The sequence below is a fragment of the Nannospalax galili genome, unplaced genomic scaffold (assembly GCF_000622305.1).
Source record: "Nannospalax galili isolate Female #2095 unplaced genomic scaffold, S.galili_v1.0 scaffold77, whole genome shotgun sequence".
Taxonomy (NCBI): Eukaryota; Metazoa; Chordata; class Mammalia; order Rodentia; family Spalacidae; genus Nannospalax; species Nannospalax galili.
The window spans coordinates 1,489,832-1,499,979 of NW_008341457.1; the positions used below are offsets into that span (position 1 = coordinate 1,489,832).

Below are 10,148 nucleotides of genomic sequence, written 5' to 3' on the forward strand. Positions count from 1 at the left end.
GGGCAGTTTACAAAGTTGTACAGGCATGGTGCTGGACTCCTATTTTTCCAAAGCTCTTTATAAAGCCTTCCAGTGATATCCCCAAAGATATCCAAGTCCACATCACCAAAGGGCTGGTTATACAGCCTTCCACAGCTGGGTGGGCTTTACTAGTGTGATTAACGGTTTCGAGTATGGACCTGGAGTGGTGTACACTCCTGTCATCCCAGCATTCAGAAGGTGGGAGTAGGATTAGGAGTTCAAGAGTTCCTCCAGCTATATGGTGAGCTTGAGGCTAGCCTGGGCTACATGAGAACCTGGAAGCTGGGGAGAGAAAGAAACTTTTTTTTTTTCGGTCTTTTTGAGACAGGGTCTCCCTGTAGTTCCAGCTGGCCTGGAACTCATTATGTAGACCAGGCTGGCCTTGAACTCACAGAGATCCACCTACCTTTGCCTCCCAAGTGCTGGGATTAAAGGCGTGTGCCACCATGCCCAGCAAAACAAATGATTTAAAAAAAAATAAAAACCTGGGCCAATGGGAGGGCTCAACAGGTAAAGGAGCTTGCAGCTAAGCTCTGTGAGTTCAAGACCAGCCTGGTCTACATAGTGAGTTCCAGGACAACTTGGAGCCAAAGATTATAACAGTCTCTCAAAAAAAAAAAAAAAAAAAAAAAAAACCGACTTCCATGAATTCTGACCTACACACACACCACAGGGTCACAGGCACACACACCCCACATACACACAATCAATAATAAAATTGGATATTTTTTTATTTAAATTAAATAGCAAGGCAACATATGTCACTCAGCCAAAGCTATCAGAAAAGGAAAAACAAGACAGCTCAAAGACAATGCTTAGAGAATGTGCTGTGAAGCTCGAGGACGATCTAGCACAGGCTTTGGTCTCAGACAAAGGGCTTTGGAAAACAAAGGGCTAGAGAAATGGCTCAGCGGTTAAGAATTCTGGCTGTTCTTGCAGAAGACCCAGGTTTGAATCCCAGCACCCACATAGCAGCTAACAACTGTCCATAACTCCAGTTCCAGGGGATCCAACAACCTCTTCTGGCCTCCGTGGGCATTGCATGACATGGGTGCACTTACCTACATGCAGGCAATACAATACACATAAAAATAATAAATAAAATATTTTTTAAAAAAACAGAGGGCCTCTGTTCTCCTTTAGCAAAACCTGTTCTTGAAGGTCTTTAAGTCGTTCAACAAACCTTTATTGGTATACCACAACCTTTGAGTCAGATCCTGGGTCCGACAGACTTTTAGTTGTGCACAGAGTTCATTGACACCCAGTTGCACCCTAGAAGGACTTCTGTCCAGCTGGGAAACCACAGCTTACATGGAAACATCAGCCATGGAGCAAGATGGTGCTTCACGGCGGTGCAGTGGTTCAGATTGAACACAAGGGAATGAGGATTATCAACACACGTTTGACAATGTCTTCATGTGCTGGTTTTATATGGCGGCGGGGGGGGGGAGAGAGAGAGAGAGAGAGCGCACTCTGTTGGGGTGGAGCAAGTGATCACCGCTCAGCTATATCCCCACTCTTTTTACTTTGATTTTTATCTTTTTATTATTTTTTATGTGTATGAGTGTATTGCCTGCGTGTTTGTAAGTGCACCATGTGTGCAATACCCAAAGAGGTCAGAAGAGTGCATCAGATCCCCTGGAAATGGAGTTAGAGGAGGTTGTTAGCTGCCAGTAGGTGCTGGGAACCGAACCTGGGCCTTAACCGCTGAGCCTGCTCTCCAGCTATGCTTTTTTTGTTTTTTGTTTTTTGTTTTTTTTGAGACAAGCTCTCACTCCATAGCCTGAAATGCACACAATGCAATAGCCCAAGGTCGCCCCAAACTCTCATCAATCCTCCTGCCTCAGTCTCTCCCAAGTGCTGGGACGACAGGTGTGCCCCACTAACCTGCTTTCCTTTTTATTTTGAGACCAATTCTCACTCTGATTACCTAGGATGGCTGATAGGCCTGGTTGGGAAGACTCATTTTCTGTTATTTCAAGGATTATACCAATCAGGGCCAGGCATGGTGACACTGGCCTGTCACCCCAGCCCTCCAGAAGCAGAGACAGGGGGATCAGGAGGAGGTCAGTGTTATCCTTGGCTACATGGGGAATTTGAGGCCAGCCTGGAATACCTGAGACCCTGTCTCCTTTCCTGGAACTCTGGGCGGAGTGATGTCACAGAGAGGGGAAGTCACCGCAGCCCAGGCACCAGGAGCAGGTGTCCCATCTCGGTGGCTCTCGGGGGAGGGAAAGCATGTGTCTCCAGCTGCCCAACCTCCCATGTCTGTGGTCAAGTCTATAGAATTAGTGCTACCCAAAGATGAAGTCTACCTGGCCGGCTCAAACATAGATGGGCAGGTGGTTCTCACCCTCAACAGCACCCTGATAGACCCCATCGTGAAAGTAGAGCTGGTCGGTCATGGTTACGTTGAGTGGAATGAAGAAGTCGGGGAGACCCGAGATTATAGCCAAGATGTTATCTGTAATAACAAGGCAGATTATGTGCATAAGACGAAGACATTCGCAGTGCTGGGTAAGAACAAGGCTGGCATCCTACTGCAGCCAGGACAGCACCCCGGGGTGGGCAGGTAAACACATCCGATAGTCAACAAACCCCATCTAGTACTAGATCAACAAACTCTCTTGGGTATCAGGGCTGTGCAGAGGGAAGCCATGATGAGCAATGACCAATATGAAAACATGAAGATGCAGGCTCCAATGGGAGCTCAGGCATTCAAACGAACAAGCAGAGAGCCTTTGGGAAACACTGGACTTAGTCCCACACGCCCACAAGTGTCATTTGACGTGGAAATCGCTCTGGTATGGAGACTCAGGGAGACCTAGGAGGGGAGAGTGGCCCTCAGTCCCATCAGCCACCTCTGACATTGGGGACCCTGAGCGCCACATCCTTCCCAGACTGTGTTGTTGGGTTGTTGTGAATGTTTGCAGGTTTTCTGAGTTTAGGGGATGGGTTTTATTGCTTTTGGAGACAGGTCTCATGCAGCCCAGGCTGGCCTTGAATTCAATACATAGCCAAGGAACCTGATCTTGATTGGGAAGTAGACACAGGAGAATCAGGAGTTCAGGATCATTCTCAGCTACATAGTAGGTTTAAAGCCTGACCTGGGCTACAGGAGACCTGTCTTGGGAAAAAAAAAAAAAAAAATGAGGATCAGGAGACTCATACAGTGAGCTCATTCAGCTACTTAACATTTATTGAGTGCCAACTTTTCCAAGTATGTGCTAACTGATGATAATGCAGCAATAATTAAAACAGATAATGTTTTTGATGTTTTGGAAATTGCTTGAGAAGGTAGGCAAGATGGTTCAGTGGATAAAGGGGCTTGCAGCCAAGCCTGATGACCTGAGTTCGATCCCTAAGTCCCACATGGTAGAAAAAGAGAACCAACTCCCACAAGTTGTCCTCTGACCTCAATGTGCTCTCCGTGACAAGTATACACACACATTAAATAAATAAATAAATAAATAAATAAATAAATAAATAAATAAAATATAATTAATAAAATTTTTTAAAAAAGAAAAGAAAAACCAAATTCACAAAAATAAAGTCAGGGTGAGAGGGCCCTGCTGTCAGTCAGTCAACAAATACGGGAGCTGTTGCTCAATGGTTAGATCCCGTTCAGTAGATCTACAGGAGGGAAAATTGTCTGGAAGGTTCTCACGAGATGCCTCGGTGTGTTTTACTTACAGATAATTGGTTAAGCGCAGGCAGCCACACCTTTGACTTCCATTTCAACTTACCTCCCAGGCTCCCGTCCACCTTCACCAGCAAGATTGGCCATGTTTCCTACTTCTTGCAGGCCCTGTGCATGGGCCGAGAAAACATCTTGGCTAAGAAGAGGCAGTACCTGATGGTCCAAGGGATTTCCGAATTTCACCAGCGGAACCTAAAACAGGTACCCACGGAGAAGGGGAGCAGGAAGGTGGGACTACAGATGCAGGAACTGGGAGGTGGGGCAGCCTGGCAGCATCTGCAGACTCCTGGACTATTTCACCAAAGGTGACTTGGGGTCAACAAGAGGGCTCAGTGGATGAGGGAGCTTGCCACCAAGCCTGAGAATCTGAGTTCAATTCCCAAGAATCGAAGGAGAGCACTGACACCTGCAAGTTGTACTCTGACCTCCACATATGTGCCAAGGCACCCTGCAGGGCTGAGGACACCCCACAGGGAACAGCCCAGTCCTTCCCCACTGTCCACAGAAGATCCTTTGGTGACTCAGGGCCTGGGGGACACCATTGAGAACTTTTGAGTCACACAGAGGCCTGAATACTTGGTGGCTTTGCCTTGTGGAGCCTTTGAGCCCTAAGAAGGTGGAGATGGGCCCTGTGTACCCTTCCCTGAGGGAAAGTCAGGGAGGGCAGATTTGGAATGACACTAACCAAGGGCAGTTACATTGTCACTCTGGGGCCATTAGAAACATTACAGATGACAAAGCTGGAAAGGCCTGGCCTTGGGCTCGGAGGGCTGAGTTCAAATCCAGCTCCTGCCACATGGTGCACCCGCCACTCTGCACTTTGCATCTGAGAAACAGATGATGAGGAGCTGGAGGCTGGCTCAGCGTTAAGAGCACTGACTGCTCTAGCAGAGGACTCAGGTTCGATTCCCAGCACCCAATGGCAGCTATGAACCATCGTTAACTCCAGTTCCAGGGGACTCCAAAGCCCTCTTCTGACCTCCTCAGCATTGCATAAAACAGGTGCACACACATACATGCAGGCAATACACTCATACACATAAAATTAAAATAATAAATTAAAAAATAGCCGGGCGTGGTGGCGCACGCCTTTAATCCCAGGACTTGGGAGGCAGAGGCAGGTGGATCTCTGTGAGTTCAAAGCCAGCCTGGTCTTATATATACACACACACACACACACTGGCTGCTCTTGCAGAGGACCTGGGTTCAGTTCCCAGTACCCACACGGTGGCTAACAACCATCTTTAACTCCAATTCCAGGGGATCAGATGGCTTCCTCCCTCCTCTGAGAGCACTGCACAACACAGATGCACTCACATACATGCAGGCGATACACTCATACACGTAAAACAAATACATCAAAAAATGTAAGCGAAAGTGAATAGAGAGAAGTGGCCTGTGGGCTCGCTCAGGGAGCAGGCCTAGGAGTGCAGCCGTGGGTCAAGTGGCAGAACATTTGCTGAGAGAGACAGAGACAGAGACAGAGAGACACAGAGACAGAGTCAGACAGAGACAGAGAGAGACAGAGAGAGGACTTCTTGCAAGTTCAGACCTGGATAGGGTGTGGGTCACAGTTCCTGAAGCAGGAGGTATTGTCATCTGTGTAGCAAAAAAATCTGTTGTCCCACCAAGTGCCCTGGAAGGGTAGACAGTTGGAGAACTCAACTACAATTAGTATCAGCAGACCAGCTCAGGGCCTGGTCACTTTGCCCTTAGGTGACTTTAGGCAGGCCATGGTCCCTCTCTAGGGCCTCTCTGAGAACTAAAGATGGCCCATGGAGAAGTCTGTGCAAAGGCCCAGGGGCACAACAGTCTGGTAAGTTTGGGAGTACTAGGAGGTGCCAAGTGAGTGGAGTGGGGAAGGAAGGGCAAGAACAGAAGGGTAGGACCCCAGCTTTGTCCTGGGTTGAAACAGTGTGTTGCTCAGCACTGCAGGGGTCATATGCACCTTGAAATTTTGAATACACAGGACAGACTGAGAAGGGGTCTCTCTGCTTTAGACCAGGAGCTCTGGAGGGAGGCTGCAGAGAGGCGGGGTCAGAGGGAGAGGGCAGAAGATGACGTCAGAAGGGTCAAGGGTCGGCTAGACATCCCTAAGAGAAGAAAGACTAGATTCTGGTGTATTTTCCTTTTTCTTTTTACATTCCTTTATTTCATGGGGTAGGGGCACCGTAGCAAGAGCTCAGAGAACATCGGGAGTCGGATCTCTCCTTGTACCATGAGTGTCCTGGGGATTAGCAAGCCCCTTGACCCACTGAACCCTCTCTGAGACCCCTCCGAAGAGTTCTAGTTTTCAAACCATGGGTCATGAACCATGAGAAAGTTGCAAAAATCAATTTAAGCAAGAAGCAAGCCTGAACTAGGCATGGTAGTACACACCTACCATCCCAGCACTTGGGAGACCGAGGCAGGAGGATGGCTGTGAGTTCCAGGCCAGTCACAGCTACATAGTGAGCCCCTGTGTTGATGGTGATGATAATAATAATAGAAAATAATAGAATAATAAATTCCCAGCACTGGGTTGAGAGGCATGCCCCACCACTTCTGATTGATGGGGGACTAAGGATCAACCCAGGGCCTTATACAAGGCAGGCAAGCTCTGCCCACTGAGCCACAGAACTCTACCCATTGAGCCCAGCCCCAGCTGTCTTTTTTAATTTTTTTTTTTGTCTTTTTGAGACAGGGTCTCCCTGTAGCCCCAGCTGTCCTGGAACTCACTATGTAGACCAGGCTGGCCTTGAACTCACAGAGATCCACCTGCCTCTGCCTCCCAAGCGCTGGGACTACAGGTGTGCGCCACCATGCCCGGCTTTAAATTTATTTTTATTTATATGTATGTGCATGTATGTAAGTGCTCTTAACCGCTGAGTCCTTGCTCCAGCCTCTGGCTTTTTTGATGTTTGTTTTAAGAGTGGGTTTGACTGTGTAGCCCATGTGGGCCTTGAGCTCAGAGATCTTCCTGCCTCTCGCTCTAGAGTGCTGGGTTCAAAGACATGCACCACCACATGCAGCCAGTATTTTGTCTTTTGAAACAGAGTTTCACTCTGTATTCCAAACTGCCCTTTAATTCACTTTGTAGCCCAGGCTCACCTCAAACCCATTCTGTGGTCCAGGCTAGTCCTGAACTCTCTGCCTTCTTGCCTCAGCCTCCCAAAAGCTCCAAGATCCCAGGTGCCAGAGACTCAAGTCTGAGTTCTACATCCCTTCAGACCCCCCTGGAGCCCCACAACCTGGCTCAGCTCGGGGTACAAAGTGAGTTTGAGGACAGCCTGGACTGCACAGTGAATCTGAGGGCAGTTGGGCTACCTAGTGAGTCTGAGGATAGCCTGGACTACATAGTGAGGGCAACCTGGGCTATGTGGTGAACCTCAGGACAGCCGGAGCTACCTAGTTTAGTGCTCCTGGGCTATTTTGGAGATGACTCAGGCCGCCTGGTGGGTACTCTCAGGGTGCTCTGAAGTGCTCACCAGGTCACCTTGACTCTTGCAGAACCCACTGTTGGTGAAGGTAGAGAAGAAGGTGACGTACAACTGCTGCAGTGAGGGCTGGGTGAGCTTACAGGTACAGATGGACAAGAATACGTTCGTGCCAGGCGAGAAAGTGACACTCACGTCAGAGATCCAAAACCACACCGGCAAGCACATCAAGACAGTGGTCCTCGCCCTCTACTCCCATGTGCAGTACGAGGGCTTCACCCCCAACGCCGAGCATCGCTGGAGGGCGGACAGCAGTGAGCTGCTGCGACAGGTGGCCAGTGCCCACATCGCCGCCTTCAGCAGCACAAAGGTGGTCAGCGCCTTCAACTTACCGCTGGTGCTGTCAGTGAGCAACAGCTCCCAGGAGAACGAGATCATGAGCACCAGCTATGAGCTGGCAGTCACCATCCACCTACCCTGGTCCCTGTCTACTGTCAAAGCCCGGGTCCCTATCATCATCACCAGCAATGGGGCCGGGGGGCTGGACAGCTTCCCCCAGGGAGATGAACTCCGCAGTGAGGATTAAATGATTTGAGTGCCCAAATTTTAAATATTAGAAGCTTATTCTAAGTCTAGGTGACTGTTTGTCCACTGGGGTGGGGACTCAGTGGTAGCTATCTGGACCAGCATGCATGAGACCCTGGGTTTATCCCCCAAACGCCATAAACCAGACCCGGGGGTGGCATGTCTCTCACCCCAGCCCTTGGGAAGCAGTGAGGCAGGACGATCAGGATTCAAGGTTATTTTGTTCTTTAATTTTTTTTTTTTTGGTCTTTTTGAGACAGGGTCTCCCTGTAGCCCCAGCTGTCCTGGAACTCACTATGTAGACCAGGCTGGCCTTGAACTCACAGAGATCCACCTGCCTCTGCCTCCCAAGTGCTGGTACTGCAGGCGTGCGACACCACACCCAGCTGTTCTTTAATTTTTTTTTTGTACAAGTATTTTGTTTGCTGGCATATATGCTGTATGTGTGTAACAGTGAAGGTGGAAGAGGATGACAGGCTGCCTTGTGGGTGCTGGGAATTGAACCCAGGTCCTCTGGAAGAACAGCAAGTGCTTTTAACCCCTGAGCAACCTCTCCAGCCCAGGATTCAAGGTTATCTTTAGCTACACAGTGAATGTAAAGACAATTTAGGCTACATAGTTTGATCCAGTGAGGCTGCACAGTGAGTCTGAGGGCCACTTTGGATACCTAATGGAGTCTGAGGGCATCCTGGGCTACATAATGTGTTTGAGGGTAGCCTGGGCTACCTAAGACCCTGCCTCAAAAACAAAACGAGTCAGCTGGGCATGGTGGTGCATGCCTTTAATGCCAGCACTCCGAGGCAGAGGCAGGCGGATCTCTGTGAGTTCAAGGCCAGCCTGGTCTACATAGTGAGTTCCAGGACAGCTGGGGCTACAGGGAGACCCTGTCTCAAAGAGACAAAAAAAAAAAAAACAAAAAAACACAAGTCAACATCATTTCACAGCCACCATCAGTGCCCAAGATAAAGGCTTCTGGAACATTCTATCCAGCTCTACAGCTTCCACAGGGGGTGAAGGGGTCCATCCCCTGCCCCCTCCACACACTAGACTCAGTCACCCATGCAGGCGAGCGTTAGGGATGTTTCCTGTGTGGTGACTGACTCAGCACGCCAGGTGGGCCAACGGGAGCCAGCAGCTGGGCTGCCATGCTTCCTGCCCCCCCACCATGAAGGGGCCCCTCAGTTTTCCTTGGCCCCTAACCCCAAAATAGCCTCCCTCCCAGGAACCTGAGCACCTACACAGCTGCAGTCTCTGCCAACTCAAGGGGGAGAAGTGGATCGTGACTCGTGGCATGAGGGAGCTAGGCAGCTGCCATCCTGGGGGTGTACACACGGCCAGGCCTGGCCACCAGGGTTGTCCCTTGCAATCCTAACACCCCAAGCCCCGCTATTAAGGCTGAGCTCTGCCGTCCAGTGCCTGCTAGGGAGAGGTCACACCTGTTGTCAATTAGGGACAGCAAAGTGACACCCCATGTTTATGATTAACTATTTCAAGGGGATGAAGAAGTGGGTGGCCTGGTGTGTCTCCTGTCTCTGGACTCCACCTGGCATGACCAGTGTGTCATGGGTCAGATGCCAAGCCTGCTCGCTTCATGTCTGCCTGCAAGAATGAGTGGCCAAAGAGGCCTGAGATACACCTTGCAATTGACCGGGATGCTGGGGACGTAGACCGGAGCCCAGGGGACATGCTGAATCTGCGAGACTCCACCAGCCCAACCCAGCTGCCCACAGGCCTCAGAGCCACATCCCTCCCCCAAGCCTGTCACCACCACAGATCAGAAGGGGAGACCAGCAAGCAGCTGGCGCCAAGAGGTCCAGGAGGGTGGGGACAGTTGGGCCTGCATGTTAAAAAGGCCCCGCAGTGTCCTGCAGCTAGGTTCCTGGGGACAAAATCCTGGGCTGTGCATTCCTAAAGCCACACACAGGGCAATGTCATGTGCACAGGGGCTAGTCACCAAAGTGCTGGGTGAAACTCAGGACTTGTAGCTAAATGAAGGATTTTATGACTCTTGATTTGTCCCTCAACAAAGTGGGGACGTGCTTATGTCAGAACTGAGACACTTCGGACAGAAAGGTCTAGTTCTTACGAAAGCGTTTTTTCTTCTTCATTTTTTGAGAGAGGGGCCCAAGTAGCCCAGGCTGGTTTCAAACTCCCTGTGTAGCTGAGGAAGACCCTGAATTCCTGATCCTCCTGCTTCTACCTTCTGAGCGCTGGGATGACAGGTGTGTACCACCACCCAGTTTATGTGATGCTGGGGTGAAGCCAGGGTTTGGCGAATGCTAGGCAATCACTCTGCCCCCTCAGCTACAACCCCAACTCCTTAATTTCTCTTAAAATCAGAAGAAGCCAGCAGCAATGGCTTGTGCCTTTCATTCCAACACTGGGAGCCTAGGCAGGGGGATGGCCTGGGTCAGCGAGATAAAATA

The 10,148-nt window shown here is 50.0% G+C and overlaps 1 protein-coding gene across 1 annotated transcript; it reads left to right on the top strand.

Annotated features, from left to right (window-relative positions):
• Window positions 1-2,285: 2,285 nt before the first annotated feature.
• Arrdc5 (arrestin domain containing 5) lies at window positions 2,286-7,723 on the top strand. Its single transcript, XM_008837245.3, has 3 exons — window positions 2,286-2,538; window positions 3,717-3,922; window positions 7,211-7,723. Exons 1-3 carry the CDS (start codon window positions 2,286-2,288, stop codon window positions 7,721-7,723), a joined length of 972 nt encoding a protein of 323 aa, XP_008835467.1.
• Window positions 7,724-10,148: the final 2,425 nt, after the last annotated feature.

Excerpts from the sequence above, each read along its gene's own strand:
- Arrdc5 (XM_008837245.3), top strand. The coding sequence starts at position 2,286 with ATGTCTGTGGTCAAGTCTATAGAATTAGTGCTACCCAAAGATGAAGTC. Across the intron at positions 2,539-3,716 it reads GAAGACATTCGCAGTGCTGG|ATAATTGGTTAAGCGCAGGC; the intron begins GTAAGAACAAGG and ends TTTTACTTACAG. Across the intron at positions 3,923-7,210 it reads ACCAGCGGAACCTAAAACAG|AACCCACTGTTGGTGAAGGT; the intron begins GTACCCACGGAG and ends TGACTCTTGCAG.